This window comes from Aulonocara sp. 'chitande type north' Nkhata Bay, linkage group LG1, assembly GCF_057382095.1.
Source record: "Aulonocara sp. 'chitande type north' Nkhata Bay isolate Kocher_YH1m ecotype deep benthic linkage group LG1, A_spYH_male_GT1.1, whole genome shotgun sequence".
In the NCBI taxonomy this organism is placed as follows: Eukaryota; Metazoa; Chordata; class Actinopteri; order Cichliformes; family Cichlidae; genus Aulonocara; species Aulonocara sp. 'chitande type north' Nkhata Bay.
In genome coordinates, this window is record NC_141344.1 from 39,128,131 (window position 1) to 39,149,671 (window position 21,541).

The window sequence follows — 21,541 nt, forward strand, 5'->3', positions numbered from 1 at the left end:
AACTAGTTTTTAAAAATAGTTTCTCTGTGACTTGTTTATCATTTCTTTGGTGTTTGATTTCGTTTTACACTTTTATGCTGTTCTTACTCTTGAGTTACAGATTTATCAGCTGCGGTATGATGCCTAACACAGCTGCTTAACCTGCAGAAGAAAATGAAGTGAAAGCAGATTATCTAACAGTACTTTTGTTATATTTGCAATGATTGTCTTCTAAACAAATCTTTGGTTTTAGATGAAAGGAAAGAACAGTAGCTGCAAGGTCAGTCACAGTGCAAATGTGCTAAATTTAGCACAAGTGCAGCATGTAGTTCCTAAGGCAGCAGCCGGAGATCATAAAAATGCAAAGCGACCACAGTCACGCTGATGGAGGACCTCAGTCCTCTCCGGGTCTATAACGAATCGGGCCAGGGGGTGATGTGACGTGGGCAGACTGCAGCAGCTTACCGTCAGCCTCTTGATGGGGTCTACTTCAATCATGCCACGCAGAAGGTTCTGACAGTCTGGAGGGATAAAGTGAGGCATGTGGAAAACTCCCAGCTTCACCTTCTCCAGCAGGTTTCTCAGGTTGTCGTCATCAAAAGGAAGAGCACCCTGAGAAAAGGCACAATGGTAACGTCTAAACATTTACACATTTCAATCCCTTATTTTCTGTTATACATCCTGTTGTAGTGGTGGTTACTTTTTAATAACGTGGTCTTAATAAAGGTCAGCATAGCTGTAGATACTCCTTTGGAGTCTAAAGTCTTCCCAATTCTGTAAACGCTCCACTTCAGATTGTTCTGTACTCCCAGATCTTCATAATGTCAGTGAGAGTGGATATCTACAGTTGGTCACATGAAGCACAGAAGCCCCGCCCACTGGCTACTTAAGCTTTCTGTTGATGAGCAGAAGGCAATCAGAGGAAAGTGGTGACAGCCTTAAAGGGGGAGGAGCTAAAGTAGCTTTCAGTTAGTGGATGAGCAGTGATGTCGCCTCTAGGCCTGGTACAACCTAAATAATTACTCAATAATTATTAATAAACTATCATTATTAATATGTGGATTGCTCTGTGAATCATGCAAACTACCAAGAATGAAGATATGGAGCTAAAAACGAGCACAGCAGATCCTGGTTCTTTGTATTTATTTGTTTAAGCAGTTCTGTATTAAAATCACACCAGCAACACGAGATCACATGGCCCAGCGCTGACATCTGCCTGTTGTCATGTAGCCGGCCTGTCAGGTGTGCCCTGAGAGATAATCTGCCGTTTGACAAAGAAGGTGACCAGAGGCAGTTTTGCGAGAGGTATCAGTCATCAGAGTGAGTGATGATGAGGCACTCTGTACTGCAGCCAGCCGGCTCTGCCTCTGCTCTCCAGCTAGGGCGCACGCTCAATAACATGATGACTGATACCGTTTCCTCCTCATAAAAAAAACAAGCAGGATGAAGCTAGATGGTCACTGACACTGCGTGGTAATCAAAACAACACCAGCGGAGAGATTTATCTTCACATGATGACTGTGTTATGTGATCCATCTTCATCAAGAGGATAAAACACTCGTGTGTTCACACGGCACCAAAACAAACAGTCATTTACTCCCTACTATCACGTTACAGAGCTGCTGGTATGAAAAGCCTTCGTATGTGATGTGTCCGCACGAAGCAAAGCTGACATATTCAAATCATTTTGTAGGGGAAAGAAAAAAACAATATTAGGATAAACTGGATTTTCCCCACATAAATATTTTATTTTCCCACAACCTGGAATTTACAAAATCCAGAGTTTTTCAGAGGCCCAGTTTTACCCATGGCCAAACTACATACAAGCTGCCATATTTACCATAATAAAGCCTCGTACACGTGGTCCGGGTCTAAATGTCTATTAGCTTGACAAGAATAAGTTGATTATTTTATGGACGGACAGAATCTCTAACCGCATTTTAAAATTGAGCATCCTTTGATCAAACCAAACAAAGTGAGCTCTCTAACCTGCATTTTCTCATGTTTCAACTAGTACTGTCAGCGTTAACCTCGTTAAAATGACGTTAACGCCATAACCGCATTAACGCGACAAATCTACGTTAGGCGGTTAGCGCGGATCGCTCGTTAACACTGTGCAGCCCCACGCACGGGGCGATCCGTGCTAACTCGTTAACGGAGGTTTGTTGCGTTAATGCGGTTATGGCGTTAACGTCATTTTAACGAGGTTAACGCTGACAGCACTAGTTTCAACAAAACAGTGATTAATGAACTAAAGTCTCATTTAGATTCAGGGCATCAAGGCTGTACGTGCACATACATATGATATGCTGGTATAATAATATTTAGTAATAACGAATCATTTAAGCTAGCCATTCAAGCAAGAGGGAACAATGAGACAAACCAAGGTCAGAGGTGGACTCTCACTCACAAATGTGCTATTAGCATCTCCTGCAGAGATAAACAGTCACTGCAAACACAAGAAATTCCACAGAGTTCTCCTGAAAAGGCAAAGCTACGGTCGTTACGGCACAGGAACATAATGTGCATGTAGATGTATGCAACCAGCAGCCACATTTGCACACACCAGCCTATGACTGGCCTTAAATGATCGATCACCGTGTTTTGTCACTTATGAAACACAGATTTCTGTTGTGGAAACATTCTTCTGCAGTCGGTCATTTGTCGATTCACAATTTAGAACAAAGAGGCCCGTTACAAAGGAAAGGAGAACATCCTGTCTGTACCCATTTTATTTATAATGTGGTTTTAATATTTTATCAGTACACATTGTGTTTCCAGCAGCCCATCTTTAATTTAATCCTGGCTGGTGGAAACCACAGACTCCAGGTGTACCAAAGGATGCAGAGTGCTCCCATCAGGTGATTTACTTTGTCCAGAAGTAATTCACGATCTTTTTTACTTTATCCCGGCTGCATACAGTATAAATACTTTGCCAAGGAAAAAGCTGAATTAACTCCGCCCCTTTGGTTTTTTTCCCTTGTCATGTTGTATCAGATCAGGAGTTGCCAGATTTAGAAAATGTAACTATTTTAATGTTATGATTCTGTTGTGCTTCCTCGTGGATACGATGCCCCTCTTTTTACAGTTGTTCGCATCCCTCTTCATGAGTTTTTGATTTTGTTTAGCACCTTTTTGTATTTTTGTTCAGTTTGTCATTACATATTATATTTAAACTATTTGGTTTCTTTGTGGGCATTTCGCATCTCTTAGTAATACTTTATGGTCATTTATCACACAATTGTAGCTGTTTTTAATCTCAGTGTTTTGTCTTTTTGCTTCTTTTTCTGCAATGTTTGCAGCTCTTCAATATTTTGGTTGTGTCTGGAAATGTTATGAATTTCACTGCTGTTGCATGAAGATGCCAAACGCGTGTCAAAATGACTGTAAAAGCACAATGTCCAGGCCATTTTCTGCCATTGCAGTGCAGTAGGAGAAGTCACTTACCACTAAAAGTGCAAACAGGATGACTCCACAGCTCCACGCATCGGCTTTCCTCCCATCATACTTCTCCCCCTGGTGCACACATGCAGACACACACAGAGATGAGCTTCATCCTAAAATGTTTCCCAAACATCACCCTGGCTGCTCTGGGCCTTAACACATTAACTGACCAAAAATCGCAGCCCTCATTTCTCAAAAATGTATAAAATTAGCATCTAAAATCATTTGTAGTCCCAGATTTATAGAAATACAGTGGCTTGCAAAAGTATTTGGCCCCCTTGAACTTTTCCACATTTTGTCACATTACAGCCACAAACATGAATCAATTTTATTGGAATTCCACGTGAAAGACCAACACCAAGTGGTGCACACGTGAGAAGTGGAACGAAAATCATACATGATTCCAAACAATTTTTACAAATAAATAACTGCAAAGTGGGGTGTGCATAATTATTCAGCCCCTTTGGTCTGAGTGCAGTCAGTTGCACATAGACGTTGCCTGATGAGTGCTAATGACTAAATAGAGTGCACCTGTGTGTAACCTAATGTCAGTACAAATACAGCTGCTCTGTGACGGCCTCAGAGGTTGTCTAAGAGAATATTGGGAGCAACAACACCATGAAGTCCAAAGAACACACCAGACAGGTCAGGCATAAAGTTACTGAGAAATTTAAAGCAGGCTTAGGCTACAAAAAGATTTCCCAAGCCTTGAACATCCCACGGAGCACTGTTCAAGCCATCATTCAGAAATGGAAGGAGTATGGCACAACTGTAAACCTACCAAGACAAGGCCGTCCACCTAAACTCACCGGCCGAACGAGGAGAGCGCTGATCAGAAATGCAGCCAAGAGGCCCATGGTGACTCTGGACGAGCTGCAGAGATCTACAGCTCAGGTGGGGGAATCTGTCCATAGGACAACTATTAGTCGTGCACTGCACAAAGTTGGCCTTTATGGAAGAGCGGCAAGAAGAAAGCCATTGTTAACAGAAAACCATAAGAAGTCCAGTTTGCAGTTTGCCACAAGCCATGTGGGGACACAGCAAACATGTGGAAGGTGCTCTGGTCAGATGAGACCAAAATGCAAAACGCTCTGTGTGGAAAACTAACACTGCACATCACTCTGAACACACCATCCCCACTGTCAAATATGGTGGTGGCAGCATCATGCTCTGGGGGGGCTTCTCTTCAGCAGGGACAGGGAAGCTGGTCAGAGTTGATGGGAAGATGGATGGAGCCAAATACAGGGCAATCTTGGAAGAAAACCTCTTGGAGTCTGCAAAAGACTTGAGACTGGGGCGGAGGTTCACCTTCCAGCAGGACAACGACCCTAAACATAAAGCCAGGGCAACAATGGAGTGGTTTAAAACAAAACATATCCATGTGTTAGAATGGCCCAGTCAAAGTCCAGATCTAAATCCAATCGAGAATCTGTGGCAAGATCTGAAAACTGCTGTTCACAAACGCTGTCCATCTGATCTGACTGAGCTGGAGCTGTTTAGCAAAGAAGAATGGGCAAAGATTTCAGTCTGTAGATGTGCAAAGCTGGTAGAGACATACCCTAAAAGACTGGCAGCTGGAACTGCAGCAAAAGGTGGTTCTACAAAGTATTGACTCAGAGGGCTGAATAATTACACACACCCCACTTTGCAGTTATTTATTTGTAAAAAATGTTTGGAATCATGTATGATTTTGTTCCACTTCTCACGTGTGCACCACTTTGTGTTGGTCTTTCACCTGGAATTCCAATAAAGTTGATTCATGTTTGTGGCTGTAATGTGACAAAATGTGGGAAAGTTCAAGGGGGCCGAACACTTTTGCAAGCCACTGTAGAATTGTTAATGAAGAATTATTAGTAAACAACAACACTAAATCACAAATGCTCATAATTAATGATGTTTTGGGGGTTAAACCTTGAAAAGAACCAAAGTACCGCCCTTTGTCGCAGTTTGATTTTACAGTCATGTGTTCAATGCTTAACTATTTTGAATGTTGACAGCATAGAAACACAGCTGGGCTGCTGTCCACTAAAAACAATGTCTATTTCTTACATTTGAAACAGTCATTTTTAAACAGCAACTTTGTGTTTTCGACTTGGGAGAAATATTTAATAAAAAAATAAACCATGCAGATTACAACCCTTTCCCTCAGAGAGTACAGAGCACTCACTCGGGGCATACTGTTGATAGAAGTGCCCGATGATAATCAAAACTAAGACCCTATCACAGAAAAAGGGATCAAACTGAAAAAGTCTTGACTTTATGAAGATGTACAGGTATGGGCAGCTGGAAGTAGGAATAAAAAGAAATATGGCAATAGAGACGCACAAATGAGAGGGAACGAGGAAGCCTGGTGAATGCAGAGAGGATGGAGCAGTGATGTAAGAGCCACTCTGATTCAGAGCTCCTATTATTGAATGAAAGAAAGAGACAGACAAGAAGAGAGCGAGCACTTACCCTGATAACCTCTGGGCAGGCGTAGTGTGGAGATCTGTAAGAAGAGGCGGCCATTCAGGATACAACATGAAGCACAATAAATACACTGGGGAAGTATCAGCTGATGCTCTGGATAGCAGTTCCTTGAAACACGCAAGTCTTTACCTCACATGCATTAAAATAATGACATCAGTCTTTATTGCATGACAGATTTCTTTATGCTTAAAGAGTATTACATAACATCGAACAGCCTCAAAACAGAATCTTGTGCTGTGGTGGCTCGGCTTATTGGATAACGCACGGCAGCATCCAGCACACGGCAAAAAATAATAATAATTTTAAACAAAAGTTATACAAACTCATAAAAAGGTTGTAGTAAGACAGACAAAAAAATGTCTTTAGAAAAGCGACATGGGCTTTCTTTTATGTCGTTTATCATAGTGCCAGACCTTTAAGAGCATATCTGTCAAGTGCAGGTATGTCTTTAAGCCTCTGATACTGTGACTCTGAAACCAAGGCCCTAAACAGCTTCATAGCACTCTGAAAACTAGCATAACTGATGCCCACAAAGAAGTAGTCAGCTTCGATCCATCCCAGTGGATCCATCCATCCATGTCCCAGGTGACACTGGGCGAAAGGCCTTGAACTGTAAGGGGAAACCAACAACATGCAACCTCTTCACAAACGCCCCGACCAGAGGTTTGAGCCAGGAATCGTCTTGCTGTGATGCTACATTGCTCATCACTGCATCGCTATGCCGCCAGTGCAATTTCCTCAGTTTCTAATAACAGCTTGTAAGATATCCAAACCACTCGTTGGACTGCAGGAGTCTTTTCTGCAGACTGTTGAACGATGGTCAATGGAAGAATGAATTCAACCATCTCTGCTGTGATGGTTGTCAGACTTTGCAAGACAATTTCAAAGAGAAAATCCTCTATAATAGAACAATAATCCTTCAAAATCCACAACAGACGACCTGAAGAGGCACAAAAGTTTTGCCATGTTTCTCACAGTTCACAACCCCCATCAGTGAAAATCTGAGTGTTCAAAGAGCAGTGCAGGAAGATGGATAAAGAATCTCAAGGTCGTAGCAGACACTTGCAGAAGCAATGAGCGAAAATATGCCAGAAAGTGAAAGAATCTGAAGTGCTGCAGAAAGAGCGCCACGAGCTGTGATAGAGTCAAAGGGAGCGTTAAGTACTGACAATGCACGGTGCCAAAATATGGGCTCTGTGCTCTTTGCCTTCCTGTTTAAATATTGCACTTTCTGCTTTTTGAAACATGGTCATTTTTCTCTAGTATTTCCTCTCATGTCTGCATTCTAAATAATCTAATAATTGCACAATTGCAGCAGAACTAACTGTACTCTGGAGCTTCCCTGTGCGGATTCATCATGGAATAAACGAAGCACAGAGCATGACTTCTTCCAGCAGCATCCCATCTAAACTCGCAGAGTAAACACACACTCCATCTTCACTCGCAACATACTTAATTATGATAATGTATGTAAACCCAGTCGATCTGAACTACTCAAACACAGTCATGTCAAAATACACTAACTGCAATCTAATTACACCCGAGCTAATTTTCATCCTTCCTGCTGGAGGCAGCTTGCTCATTTAATGAATTCCATTAACGTCACATGAAGTGAAAGAATCTTTTGACTTACGAGAGATATTTAAAGGATCGCTCAGCGAAAGACTAATCTGACAGACCCCAACACGGACACAGTGTCAGCGTGAGCTTGAAGACTATTAACGACTCGAAAGCCCCACTGAACGCGTACTGCCAGCTGCACTGAATGCCCAGCAAACAGCCATAAATTACTGAAAATATGCAGATAAAAAATCCATGTGCAGAAGTCTAAACTAGGTCCAGAAGTAAAGGACGCCCTATACTGGTTCAGTTATATGGAAGATTTCCAGTATCCATCCTATCAGACTATGAGGTACGCCCCAAAGAAAGACTCGGCATGTATCGGTACATCACATGTCAGATTTGCCAACATTTCCACATCATATTTTGTTTTATTGGCGATTCGGACACACAGCCAGCACACAACATGTACAGCACAGGGTCAAACTGTCCACATGTTTGTATACTGGAGCACTTGGACTGCAGAGATTTGTCTCCCTCCTGCTTTGTGCAGCATTTCTGAGCCAGAGCAGCCAAGCTTTAGCCGTTCCACATGGCTGACTCTGGGAAATGCTGCTTGGCCTACAGCTGACCAGCACATATCCTGTAGAGCCCACAAAGACTACACAACAAAATACTAGGAAAGGTTTCTACTGCTGGAACAATCATTTTTCATTACGCTTTTGATTTATAGCAACTGGTTCTAACAAGATGCTGGAAAAATGACACTGTGAACCATTATGTCTCTCGAGAGAGTCAGAAACAAAGAGCTAAAGCAGGTTTTCAGCTGAGAGGTAAATGGAAAGACTGGCAAGTTAAAGGGATTTAAAGTCATGCAAATCAAGATGTGCAAATAATAACCATGGATTACATTTAGAACAGTAATAACATCTATTGTTCTGTTCAGCATGTTCATGTTTGGTGCTCGCTATAAAGAACTCAAAGCATAATGTGTCAGACATGCACTTGGTATAATTTGCAAGTCAATAACTTGAATACTAACCCGCAGCTGGTCTCCAGCAGACTGTCCCCGACCTGCAGAGACGCCATGCCAAAGTCTGCTATCCTGATGTTGTTCTTCTCATCTAACAACAAGTTCTCGGGCTTCAAATCTCTGTGGCTGCCAGAGAACAGCAAAGACAGATCCTTACATGAGTCTACTCGTGATACATTTTCTTGGTGGTGGCTTTTCAAGGGACTTGAATTGGTTATATGACTCTGTTCAACAGGACAAACATCACAGGAGGAAATAATAAGAGACAATCTGAGCCCAGCTGGAGCCATGACTCTACATGCACATGGGCCTTATATTTTCAGCTGCAACCCTGGTGGTGCTAAACAGTCTGAGGGCAAGTAAAGAACAAGTAAACACATAATTGAACCTGGAGCGTAGACTGGTTTCTAACCTTTATTCAAGGTCTTATTGTCTGCACGCTGAGGTCCACAGGATCCTTCAGGAATGGTGACATTACAAAGTACTATTGGAAAATGACTCTTCAGTTGCTCTGTGACCTCAGTGAACACGTTACTTATAGAGAGTCGAGTCTACAAATTGATTTTGTAAATTATGGTTCTGATTAAAGTCACGTGGGAGGATGAAGCATGCTATGCTTTAGGACAGGGGTGATGGTGACAGCCAGATCAGCTTGATGCTTTTAAACCAGGGCGGCAGAGAATAACACGTGATGGGACGTCCATCTTTTAAAAATGTAACATTCATTTTCCCATTTTGTGATGTTCCCAGTGTGAACACTGGTGCCTCTACAGTACACCAGGATCATGCACTGTAAGAATCTGTTCCACACTGATCAGTTTAGCAGTTTTAAATTGTCCCGAGAGGCTCGACTCAAAGTAGTGAATACAGAAGGTCATCAGAGCTGTGCCAGCTTTCGCACTCATGTCCCGACCTCCTCAGGGAAACGGCCTTTAATGTTTTCTGTAATCAAGACAAGGTGATTGCAACTCATCAGCGACTGAAAGAGTCAAATACGAGTCCACAGTTTTACTTAAAACCAGCGAGGGACATAAAACGCAGACATACAGAGCTCGAGTTTTGTGCGTCTTTCTTACAGAAAACACACAGCGGAGAATAAATGTGCTTCTTAAAAGTCGAACACTTGATGTCTAACGCTGAGGCTCAAAGGCAGAACATGTTTGATGTGCAATTGCTCTTGTGTTGCAGTCATGTGTGGAGGAACTAAAGGTGGTCTCAGAGATGAAAAGAGATCGAGAGGAGCTGCAGCCTCTAAAGTCAGCGCCGGCTGCAGCTGATGAGGAAAGAGGCTGCAGGAGGAAACCCGTTCTTCACACATCCGAATGGAGCAAACACTCCAGTGTTTGTAGAAACGACAGAAAAGTCATAAACAATCCCTAGAATATAAACTACAGTAAGAATGCTTTGATCGTTTTATTAGTTCGTTAAGTGCACATTAAACTAAATGCAAATTCTCTCAAAGGTGAAGAAGCAGGCTGGGGCAATGAACTCTGTTAACTATCATTATGACTGCCTCAGTTTTACGATACTGCATTTGGTAAAGAGATTTTTGCCCTCACGCTGCAGTCAGCCTGACCTCAAATCTGCAACATGTCTTTGCAATACGAGACTCAGCTGGACACTGAGCACTTCATTTTGTTTAATTGTGTGGGGTGAGGATGACAAAAGATTTGAAGAAACCGACACAGACTTGCAATTTTTGCAGATTTATCACAGTTAACTGGCGTATTAATACAAACAGATTACATTTACTTGCCCTTTGACCTCATTCAGTCACACTGATAGCAGACTGATGCCTGTCCTATTTTTGCCGTATTAACACACCAAAGTTGCTTTCAAGGCAGCAACTTCCTGAGAGTAGCTGCAGACCTGGTCCCCATCGTTTGAGCAAAGGCAACGAGATCAGTTCATTGTGTATGGTCGCACTTATAATGGCTCAGAGCAGAGCCTGGTCCGTTTGATGTGTGTGGGCGGAGCTACCTGAGACTCACCCACACACTGGTGTAATTTTGAAAATGTATTATTACAAATTGCTGTGATAAATTATCTGTTTTACTGCACCCTGATGTTTGCCCTGTAGAACAGAGTTACATGGAAAGTCCATTTCTCCCCAGCACTCCTAGCTAAAACCCAACCCTCTGATAAAACCCAATATTTGTCTCTGAGTGACAAACCATATGGAGTGGCTGTGGCAGAAGTCCAAAGCGGAGATGATTTGTCTGAAGAACTTTCGAGCCTCTTTCGGTGTTAACCGGCCTTTCTTCACCAGGTAATCAAAAAGCTCCCCACCAGACACATGCTCTAGCACCAGGTATCTGCAAAAGAAGACAGAGGCCAAATACATGTGACGGGAAACCTCTGAAACCTGCAATACCAGTAAAACAAGGAGCAGTTACTGCTGCAGTCATGTCTACAGTGGTCCCTCGCTAAATCGCGGTTCACCTTTCGCGGCTTCGCTGTTTTGCGGGTTTTTTGTGCAATTTTGCATACTTTCTATTTTCTATTTATTTATGTTTACAGCGCGTTGTGTTCTGCGTCCTGATTGGCTGTAGACCACCGTCAATCAATCTTGTGCCGTGTCTCCTGTACAGTACAGAATGTGTTCAGTTTGTCAAATTTACATAAATCTTCGATCCTAGCAGTGCGACTCTGAAGTGCTGCACTGTGTGTTTGTAAGTTTTCTCCCCAACAAACAACAATGTCGACGAAACGTCGTCACCTGCGGGAGCCTTTGGTTTCATTCTATAACACTGGACTTCTTTTTCTACGAAGGTTTGAACTTTGTGAGTAAACAAGAGAGAAAATGTTCACGCCTGTCTGAGAAAAGTGTATAAAGTGTGTAGTGACGGGTTTTACAGCCTTAAAACATCTATAACAATTGTAAAAAACATAAAGTTGGCTACTTCGTGGATTTCACTTATCGTGGGTTATTTTTCGAACGTAACTCCCGCGACAAACGAGGGACTGCTGTACATTAGTATTACAGTTATACATTAGCATTTTAACCCTGTGATGTTATCAGCAGTTTTAACCCTATTAGAAGATGTAAATGTTTTCAATTGTTCTCCCAACACAAAGAGAGTAATCATTCTGCTCGAGGTGACTGTTCATATCAATAAAACTGGATTGAATTGAACTGAAAAACTGGCTTTTTGTGCAGTTAGAGTTGTCACTGATGGTGACTGAGAACCTGGACAGTTAATGTCTGATTGATAATGGAGTTTCCCACATTGTAACAAAAGCCAGTTTTTAGGGCTACTGAGATGCAGTTTGATCACCATAAACACATTTTTAGCCCAATTTTCTTTTTATAATAATATTTTAGAGAAACCTTCAACATGACCACTTTTTGTTGTAATTAATATACTAACCTGTCCTGACAGCTCACTACATATAAGGAACAAAGCCAAAACAACCCACAGCCATAAATTAGTAAGAAGTCTTTGGCCACGTGTCTGGAACGTGGGGTTCTTAAAGAACCGTCTCCTAGAAGAATTCATTGTTTTCTGCTGCTTCCCTCCAAAAGATAAGATCATTATCTTGAAGTGATGAAGTGAAGGTTAATAAATTGTGTTGCAGCTGCAAGTCTTTATCACAACTGTCGCAGAAATGTTTGTGTGACCACTACCACGTGCATGTGACATCGTGCCACTTAGCCAAATGTAGAAGCTGAAAGTGTGAGGGACTTTTAGCCGAACACTTTGAGTGAAGACACACAACCAATGGTTTAGGGTGCGTCTGAACCCCGTCCTCTGCAATGTGTGCGAACATCGGCCTGCTTTCCATTTTTGTTGTGACTCCAAGTAGGGCTGCTCGATTATGGCAAAAATGATAATCACGATTATTTTCACTGAAATTGAGATCTCGATTATTTGACGATATTTATTTAACCCTTTAAGACCTACTATAGAACCAAGTCCACCAGAGCTTATATTATTTTTTACATGTTGTAGTGCCATTTGTGGGAGCATTTCAAGTTGCTATACAACTGTTATAGCCCATATTTTAATAATATGTATGCATTAAGTCCATAGTAACTACATTAATTGCAAAAAAGTGCAATAAACTACAAAAAAATTGAAAATTGTTTTTGTTTTTTAACATATATTTCTACTTGGAGAAATTTAAGAGGTTTATCCCTCAAAACTTTAAATACAAAAAAGTTGCAAAAAATAGTTTACAACAACAGGAAATTTATTTTGAGTGTCTTCATAGTTTTATTTTGGAGATACAGCAATTTTTATATACTGCAGGAAAAACAAAAACAATCCTATGATGCAAATTTGCAAAGAAAAATAAACTATTTCCAGCAGTGCAATTCGAGTTCTAAGCATCCCAGAAACTATTCAGAAAAGTCAAACATGACCAGTATAGGCTTTTAAGGCCTACAAGTAAAAAAAAACACTACATTTTCCGCGAAAATGACATCACTTCCGGTTTCGGGCAGGAAATGGCGGACATGTGATAGTTAGCGGTGAGTCTGTTTCAATGTGCGAAGTGTTACGAACAGCTGATCGGATCGGCAAAGCGTGTTTCTGGAATATTATGTTTTTGTTCCTGCAAGCGCTTTTTATGCAATTTATGTGGAAGGAAACCGTGACCGAGGACAAGCTGATGGCATAAGATGTAAGTTTCATATGCAAAACAGATTATTGCGCTAGCTTACACGGTTCATGTTCTACAGGGATTTAAAAATAGTTACACAAAACAGTGTGCTGCTCTTACCGGCTTTAAAGGGATAACAATTTATTGAATAATGACTTTAAAAAATAATATAAAATAGTGTGCAACACCACTGAAGTTTTTTTTTTTTTTTTTTTTTTTTAAACCTCTCTTTTCAACCAGCGGCAGTCACTCTCCTCTCTAAATAACTTCTGCTTAGCTTTCTGAGCTTCCCTCGGGTCCTCTTAATCAGCGGTCTCAACCTTTTTTGCGCCACGGACAATATTTTCACGGACCGGCCTTTAAGGTGTCGCGGATAAATGAGGGAGGGGCTAATAATCGGCTCAGTCATTTTTAATGATCGTTGAAAGCCCAGATCGTAATCGTGATTAAAATTCGATTAATTGAGCAGCCCTAACTCCAAGGCAAAGTAAGAAGACGCATAGACATATAAAGGGAATGATTAGTTGTGTGTTGAACTAATCAGTAATGTGTTGAAAACACGCCTCGGATTAGCCAGAATGTTTCTGCAGATAGAAACAATTCGAGAAAAGCGACCTCTCGTGGTCAGTCGCTTTCAGTTTGATTGCTGCCTAGAAATGTAACACAACCTGAGATGACAAACCTTATTTCAGCCGTCGCAATTTTTGCTATAAAATAGTAAAGTAAAACACACGATAACAGAAATCTGTGTAATTTACTGGACCAAAACTAAAAGATCTCCCACAGTTTTGTTAGTAAAGAACCTCCAATCATGTAACATTACATTAAATGTACTTCCCATCCGAGTCCCTACAGATCCTCTGGTTCATGTTCACCTCAAATCGAAAGAAGCATTATTGAAATAATTGGGTTATAAACTAAAGAGTATTTAGCTGTGATGTGTTGCAGTCACCACATTGATGCACAACATAAATCCCTGAGAAAATCCACAACCCATGTGGGTTTGTGGTTTTATCCATCTCCTGTGCTGAGCCGGCTCCTCCTGCAGCCCGTCTTCCCCGGGGCCTGATTTATTAGCAGATTAAGGGATCTGCTCAAGCATTTACCCATCACAGCTATTTAAATTAAAAACACGCTCGGGCGTGATTTGTGAGTGTGAGAATTTCAAACTGTTTGCATCCATGATGACCATTCGTCCCCGTCCTCGCAACATTAAGAAAACAAATTCCCGCTCCATTTGACAGCAGCACCTTTATCAATTATTGAACAACATATTAAGCCACGCCACTGGAGCGCAGCCATCACATGCATGAGATTAATGTATACAATAAAACCCGTACACGAACGCTTGAGTCGCCGGGGGCCGGTTAAAGTGACGGGAACCAAAGAAGCATTTCTAATCAAATCCCGGAGCTCAGATTGCTGCTCGTGTAAACGTTGTACTGTTGTACAGTGCTGCCGACTGTTAGTTAGACGTTTGATTTATCAGTGCTGTTTGTCAGCCGTTAAAGAGCCGTCGCAAAATTACAATTCTCCTAATATGAGAGTGTAGCATCGTTCTCTGTGGATTCACAATAGCAACAGTTTCCAAGCTTGTTTATGGACACCGTGTCTGAATCATCTTTGAGGCCTGAAGTTGAGGATGAATGAATGACTTAATCTAAAAAAATATGAATAAATTTATTACCCATAATTTGAAAATGAATGTGTCTAATAATGACTATATTCATTTTAACAATACACCACGTTTACTTACTAGATTAGCATTTTATATATTTATATTTTTATAACTCAACTCTGGATGAATGGGTTCGATTTCTTCAGGTTTAAGCGGACTGATGAAAGGCCTTCGTGCTGTTGTTAATTTGAGTTGGCATCATGCTCATTGTGACAAAGTAGATGAGCAATTGTAATGCTCTCCACGGGTCCCAGATGTGTTGACTTTTCTTGCACGTTATGCACATTATTGTATCAAAGTAGCACTGCTGTCCGACTAACCTGGGCTTGTTTGTGCAAGCGTTCTGTTGCTGGCAAATTAAGGTAAATACTCAGTTACACGTTTCTTTATATTTTATTATGTTGCAGATTAAGCCATTTGTTCATACTTTGTTCTTTCTTTCAGTCTTCATGCAGGTCAGGTGTGGGGAAAGGCCCGCCTAGCATTTCCTCATTTTAAAGTGCTGATGATGTCAGATATGACATCAGCAGGTTGAACCAAGAGGAGGGGTTTCTTCTACCATAGAAATGCTTCCTTTTGTTTGTTTCCAGGTCCGAATGGATTTGTTGAATCTTTTGTTTTTATAAATAGAGCCGTTTAGCTGTGTAAATGTGCTAATCAGAAGTGAGAGGAGGTTTTTGTCATTCTTAGTCATCTGTGTAGAGTTTTAGGTCGGTCAGCTCTAGTGAGTGGCACTGGCTGCACTAACTGAAGGGAAATTGATGGGCCTATACACAGCCAGTCTCTGCCAGACTGAGGGAGGAGAGGTGAGCTGTGTTGCTGCATCCATGTACTTTGAGTTTTGTTAATTTAGTTACTTTGGGGGGAAGTTTTGTTAAGTTTCACGTAAGATGGAGTTCACTGTAAATAAATTGCTCACCTCTGGAAACCTAAGTCTGCTTCCCCATCACGTTCCTTGACGTTCGAGTCTGACTACTTCACACTTATCAGTCAGTTTTATTTGAAACTTGTGGCAGCGCGAGTTAAAAAGTTCAAAGCTAAAGTTCTCCTGGATACATTAACATTTGGACGAGCACTTTAATGCAGCGGTCTCCAACCTTTTTTGCGCCACGGACCGGTTTATGCCCGACAATATTTTCACGGACCGGCCTTTAAGGTGTCGCGGATAAATACAACAAAATAAAACTAGTACCGGTACCGAAAAAAAGAAGATTTATTCATAACACAGGTGAAAAGACCCAGGAAAACCGAGTTAACAATAAAAACGATAAAAACGATAAAAATGATAACAAAATAACGCTGAAAACTGATAAAAACCCTGAAAACCATACATTTCACACCTGAGCCTCAACTCTCATGGACCGGTACCAAACGACTCACGGACCGGTACCGGTCCGAGGCCCGGGGGTTGGGGACCGCTGCTTTAACGCAGTACCTGCTATATTCAAAGCCTACAAACTCTCCTAACTCTGTTAAACAATAAAGAAAAACAAAACTGTATTTTCACACATTATATTTTTAAAAAAGAGTGTGTCAACAGTGTTGACTGAGGGAGGGGTATACTCACAGGTATTTCTTGTTTTCGTAGACGTCGTGCAGCTTTAAAACGTGAGGATGCTCTATGAGTTTGAGAATAGCTATCTCCCGCTCCACCTGAAGACAAACACAAGAAAAAGATTCAAAAAGATGGAAGCAGACAGCCCGATGTTCTGAATAACAACACTCATAATGAGGGCTAAAAGTTTCTCACACTTTCAGCTTGTACATTTGTCTAACTTTAAAAGCTGACGTGATACCACAGAGGTGACTGTTAACGTGCCACACAAACAGACACGTTTCTGCGACGGCTGCGATAAACGGCGCCTGCACATCTCAGACACTTGAGGATGTTTCTATATATTTATTTTGAACTGTCAGAGCAGGGATTACTCATCCTGCGTCCAGCTCAGTGTGTGATTACACATCTGAACAGCAAAACGCTCGATGACTCATTTCAGTTTTTGAGTCTCCTGATTTGAAGAGATGGACGAATGTTCGGACAAAAACATGTTTTCGTGTTAGATGAAGGACTCCAGTATTTGACCGATTCACAGGAAGCAGTCTGAATGCAGAATCAACTGGCTGCCTCATTTCAAATATGCACACACATCGCTATGAATGTCTTTATTTTGTTTGAGTGATATTTTATTATCTAAAAAACAAGCCCCACCAAAAAACCTGCAAAACACGTGTTGCAGAAGAGTACATAACAGCAGATTATATGAGAGGAGCTTTAAATCATTGTTGCCAGCAGGTGAGTGTCATGAAATGATACAGTAGTTGCACAGATGTTGCCCAAAGCTGTTTAAGTGCTAACCTGCCTGCTGTGCTCAGGATTTACTGCCAGTTGGCACCTCAGCAGGCCGGAGGGTAAACAGAGTTTAGACCTCTGTGCTGCACAAAGTAAAGTATAGCACTATTTTCTCTGTGGACACCCACAGTCTGATATCTTATTAAGCATCTCGGAGCCATTTATGTCTGCTGCTCTAATGTAAATCCTGTGGACAGATCGCTAAACGGGGAACAAGAGTGATGTCGAGTCAGACAATCCAGTCTGAAAGCAGAAAACATTCAAAGCTTATCACACAGGAAGGAAACCACCAGAGGGCGATGAATGCTGAATCCATAGGGGGACAAAGAAATCACAATCTCTCATTTTTAATGGTAGTTTGATTTATTGCAGTTTTAGACAGAAGATCCAAATCCAGTTTATTTATATAGCACGTTTAAAGACAAAAAGTTTGCCCAAAGTGCTGTACAGAAACAAAACATACAACCACTGACACTCACATAAAACATAATAAAACACATAGAAACCATTTCAACTCAAGCCAGTCTGAACACTATCGAAAAAAGGTGTGTTTTCAAAAGCATTTTAACAGGAAACGAAGGTGCCCGTCTAATATTTAAAGGCAGCGTATTCCAAAGTTTTGGGGTCATAACTGAAAAGGCTCATTCTCCTCTACGTTTAAGCCTTGATTTTGGGACAACCAACAGCAGCTGGTCAGCTGATCTGAGGGTCCGTGAAGGAATATAAGGCTGAAGTAACTCAGAAAGGTATGGGGGAGCAAGACCATTAAGGCATTTATAAACCAGTGTTAGGACTTTGAAATTAATTCTGTGACGAACAGGAAGCCAATGAAGAGAAGACAGGACAGATGTTACACGTTCATTGCTGTGGGTAACAGTTAAGAGGCGGGCAGCAGCATTTTGAATGAGCTGAAGACGAGCAAGAGATCGTTGGCTGACTCCAAAAAAACAGCATTACAGCAGTCAAGCCATGTTGAAATAAAGGCATGTTTTACCTTCTCCATGTCACCAAAAATACACAAAAAACACTCATTGCATAAAAGTTACACATTGATCTGGACGTGGCACACAGATTACAATCAATCAATTACGGATACTCGGATACGTATTCCTTACCTTCTGGAGGCGACTGCTGTTGTATAAATAAAACTGAACTGAACTGTGAGACAGCTCAGTGTGTCACACTCTGACTTGATTACACTGTGAGCGCCTGACCTGTACAACAACTGATGATCAGCTGTCTGTCGAGGCAGATGGCCGTCCCTCCCCGAGCCTGTTATTCCTGTTAAAAAGGAGTTTTTCCTTTCCACTGTCACCGAGTGCTTTCTTAAAGGGGAGTTGCTTGATTGTTGCCGTTTTGAGTGTTGAAGTCAGTGGGGATCTACACTACACCACTGACATCTATTGATTGCAGAGTCTCATCACTGCTGTGCTTTAAGCAGGAGAACACATAAATGCCATCAGTCCGTCATCACTCACTCTGTCCTCACGACACGCTTCCTGCTCTTTATGTGTCAACAGGCTGGCCTGAGATGGGAGTGATCCTCTGGTGTTCCTGCTTAGGGTGATGTGACAGGTCTGAGAGAGCAGGCAGAGGACGCCTGAAAATGACATTCTGTTTCTATCAAAGCTCGGTCACAGTGAGCTGTGCTGGCTGCAGCAAACAAATAAGAGAAGAATTTCCTTTAATCTTTGGAGTATTTGTTTCCCAGACCACGCCAGCGTTTCCCTTTCTTCTGGTTAACCTGCAACTGTTCTCCCAAAGCTGGTGAGAAAGGCGACGCATTTCTTTATATCATCAGGTTAATTTTTCAGGGTTAAATCCATCTCTGTTGGCTGCCAAGGCAAAAATCATTTGATTTTAATCGTTCTGATATAAGCTGCATTAACAGAAAATAATAATATTGATCATTTTGCCCTCCCTCTAATCATCACTGTTTCAACAGACACCCTTGCAACATGTCTATGTGTGGTCGAGGTAGAAACGGGAGGCAGTAAAAGAGGCCAAGGATGTACTCAGTGTGTTTTATGCTCGGTCTCTCTCAGCCCTCAAAGCAAACTAAAAATAATTATTAACCTTTTTCTTTTTTTGCACAAATGCAAATAGAGCCCAATGAAGCAAACTCAAGTGAGACCAGCTCTCCAAAAAAAAACTGTCCATGAGTTTAATTAAATGGCTTTTCAGAATACCAGGCGAGCTGCTGTCATATTTGGAAGTCAAGATTAGTAATGAGAAATATCCATGTCAACAGTAATACTGAAAGAATCTGCAAAGATGCTGACATGATGAGGTTAAAATCAGCTGTAAAGCAGTTACTACTGGTCTGCAGTACAGAGCTTTACTGTGTGATAGTAAAAAACAGAAAACAACAGGCTAGCTGTCAAATGCACTCAGAATGACAAAGTTAAGAAATGAGAGAAAAAAGGTTCTTTTTCCCGCTGGACAACGTTCTGGTCACTTTATGAATGAAGTGTTAAATGTAAAAACTTTTCCTCACAATGGTCACATGGTCTGTGGAAGATAATATAAAATGCAATCAAGTTTTTCTACATTTATTTGCATTTCCAATAAAAAAAAAAAGAAAGAAAGAAAATGAAAAACAAGTCTTACTTCATATCTGAAGCTGCCTGCGTTGTCAATGCTGGTAATTGTCACGGTGCTGGGTCTGAGTTTCTTATGTTTTGGTTTATTTTTGCATCATGGATTATTTTCTGCGCTTTGTTGATTATTATTAGAATTCTCTGTTTCTGTTTATTCGTTTTTAGGGTTTGTGTCTTATGTTTAGTGTAGGTTCACTTCTGTGTTTAGTCTGCGTCTTTGTGAAGGGGTTTCCTGTTTTATTGTGAAGGTCTGTGTCTCATGTGAGTGTATTCAGATTGTCTCCCTGTGTTCTTCTGTGTGTCTACTGGTGCACTGGTTGCTGGTCTGTCTGTGAATCTACCGTGTGTTCTCCCTGCTATCACCCTCCATATGCCTCTGCTGACTCGCCTTCATGTTCGTGTTCTGGTTTGCTGTTTTGTAGTTTAGTTTTGTCCCAGTACAGTTTAGCTTTAGCTCTGTTTTGCCATTTTTCTCCTTGTATTTTATGTTACAATAAACCACCTTCACATGGATCCTCATTTATTTCTCCCACACGGCTCACTCCTTTCCCTGTGACAGAGCTGGAAGTTATGGAATTGTGTGGAAAATATGCAATTTGCACTGCCAACGTTCAAAAATCTTGCCTGCAGGCAGTGTTGGGGAGTAATAGAGTACATGTACCAGCGTTACATATTTAAAACACAAAATATGAGTAACTGTATTCTGTTACAGTTACCGCTTAAATAAGTTATAATTAGAATACAGTTACTTTGTTGAAATAAATGCATCACACGGCAGCCATGTCCTGTTTCATATGTTAGCCTATCCCCTCCCTAATTGTGGTAATTCCACACATTGCCAGAAACCCAAACAAAACACACAATAAGCAGCTCTAATGTAAGCGTCCTGCTAATGTTGGTGGCGGTTAACCCTAACCTTACTGCAGATTTTTTGTTGTCGTCATCTCATCGATTTGTCTGTGCAACAATCAGCCATTAAAACTACCAGGATTAAATATTGTGTGCTTCTCATAACAGCTCTGACCAGTTGGAGCGTGAATGAACCCAGGAGCTCTGGGGTTCTCCCGGGAACTTGTTCTGACAAATTCTCCATCAGATCCTTTCCGTTGTCAGGGATATGGAGTGAGGTCCCGGTGGATCAGGCTTGTCCTGGCACATGATGATTGTTTGGATTGCTATCTGATGTGTTGGGAGGCCAATGCCATGAACTCTTTGTTGTTCCTCAGTCTAGTTGCACTTTCCCACAGGACAGTGTAAATGCCACCAGTGTGCTTAGTTTGCAACAATGTTCAGGTAGGAGGTACACGTCTTGGTGTTATACCTTTCACTGGTCAGTATTTTTAACATTATAGCGATGCAATCTATGGTCAGCACACTTTAAGTAACGAGGTGTGCATGTTCCCACCTCCCACAAGCGCTCTCAAAGCAGGATGGCTGCAGGTGCAGCACATCAGCCCAGCCTCCTGCTATCACATCTAATTAGCCTCATTTTCATCTCCTCACACAATCGGGCACACACTGTAGCATGGCAGAGGCTAATTAAACTCATGTACAAGACAAACAGACGTTGAACCCCGGCCGTACCCGTGCGAGCTACGACGCTGACATTTATTAAGCTCGATTACGACCCATATGGTTTTTTAATGTGTGGTAATAAAGTGTGAAGGCACGTAGAGAAGGCTGGGGGTGGGGTGGGAGTAAAAGCGAGCGGCAGCACAGGTGAAACACTGTTACTGTGATCACGTCGGAGACTCGTCTATCCTTCAACCACCATCTCCGCTCAACTTAATTAACTTTGCCTCATCCTCTCCATTGAGGTCTCC

General features: G+C 41.5%; 1 protein-coding gene across 12 annotated transcripts in view; it reads right to left on the reverse strand.

The window, feature by feature from the left end:
* LOC147339529 (serine/threonine-protein kinase BRSK2-like) overlaps positions 1 to 21,541 on the reverse strand; it is a 151,842-nt gene that overhangs the window by 38,717 nt on the left and 91,584 nt on the right. For all 12 annotated transcript variants that reach the window (XM_086295346.1, XM_086295329.1, XM_086295311.1 and 9 more), the window contains exons 3-8: positions 16,336 to 16,421; positions 10,660 to 10,800; positions 8,495 to 8,611; positions 5,878 to 5,911; positions 3,427 to 3,495; positions 445 to 591 (exon numbers count right to left, since the gene is read on the reverse strand). In XM_086295346.1, the coding sequence (XP_086151472.1) occupies positions 445 to 591; positions 3,427 to 3,495; positions 5,878 to 5,911; positions 8,495 to 8,611; positions 10,660 to 10,800; positions 16,336 to 16,421 (594 nt within the window). The remainder of the gene's footprint in view (positions 1 to 444; positions 592 to 3,426; positions 3,496 to 5,877; positions 5,912 to 8,494; positions 8,612 to 10,659; positions 10,801 to 16,335; positions 16,422 to 21,541) is intronic.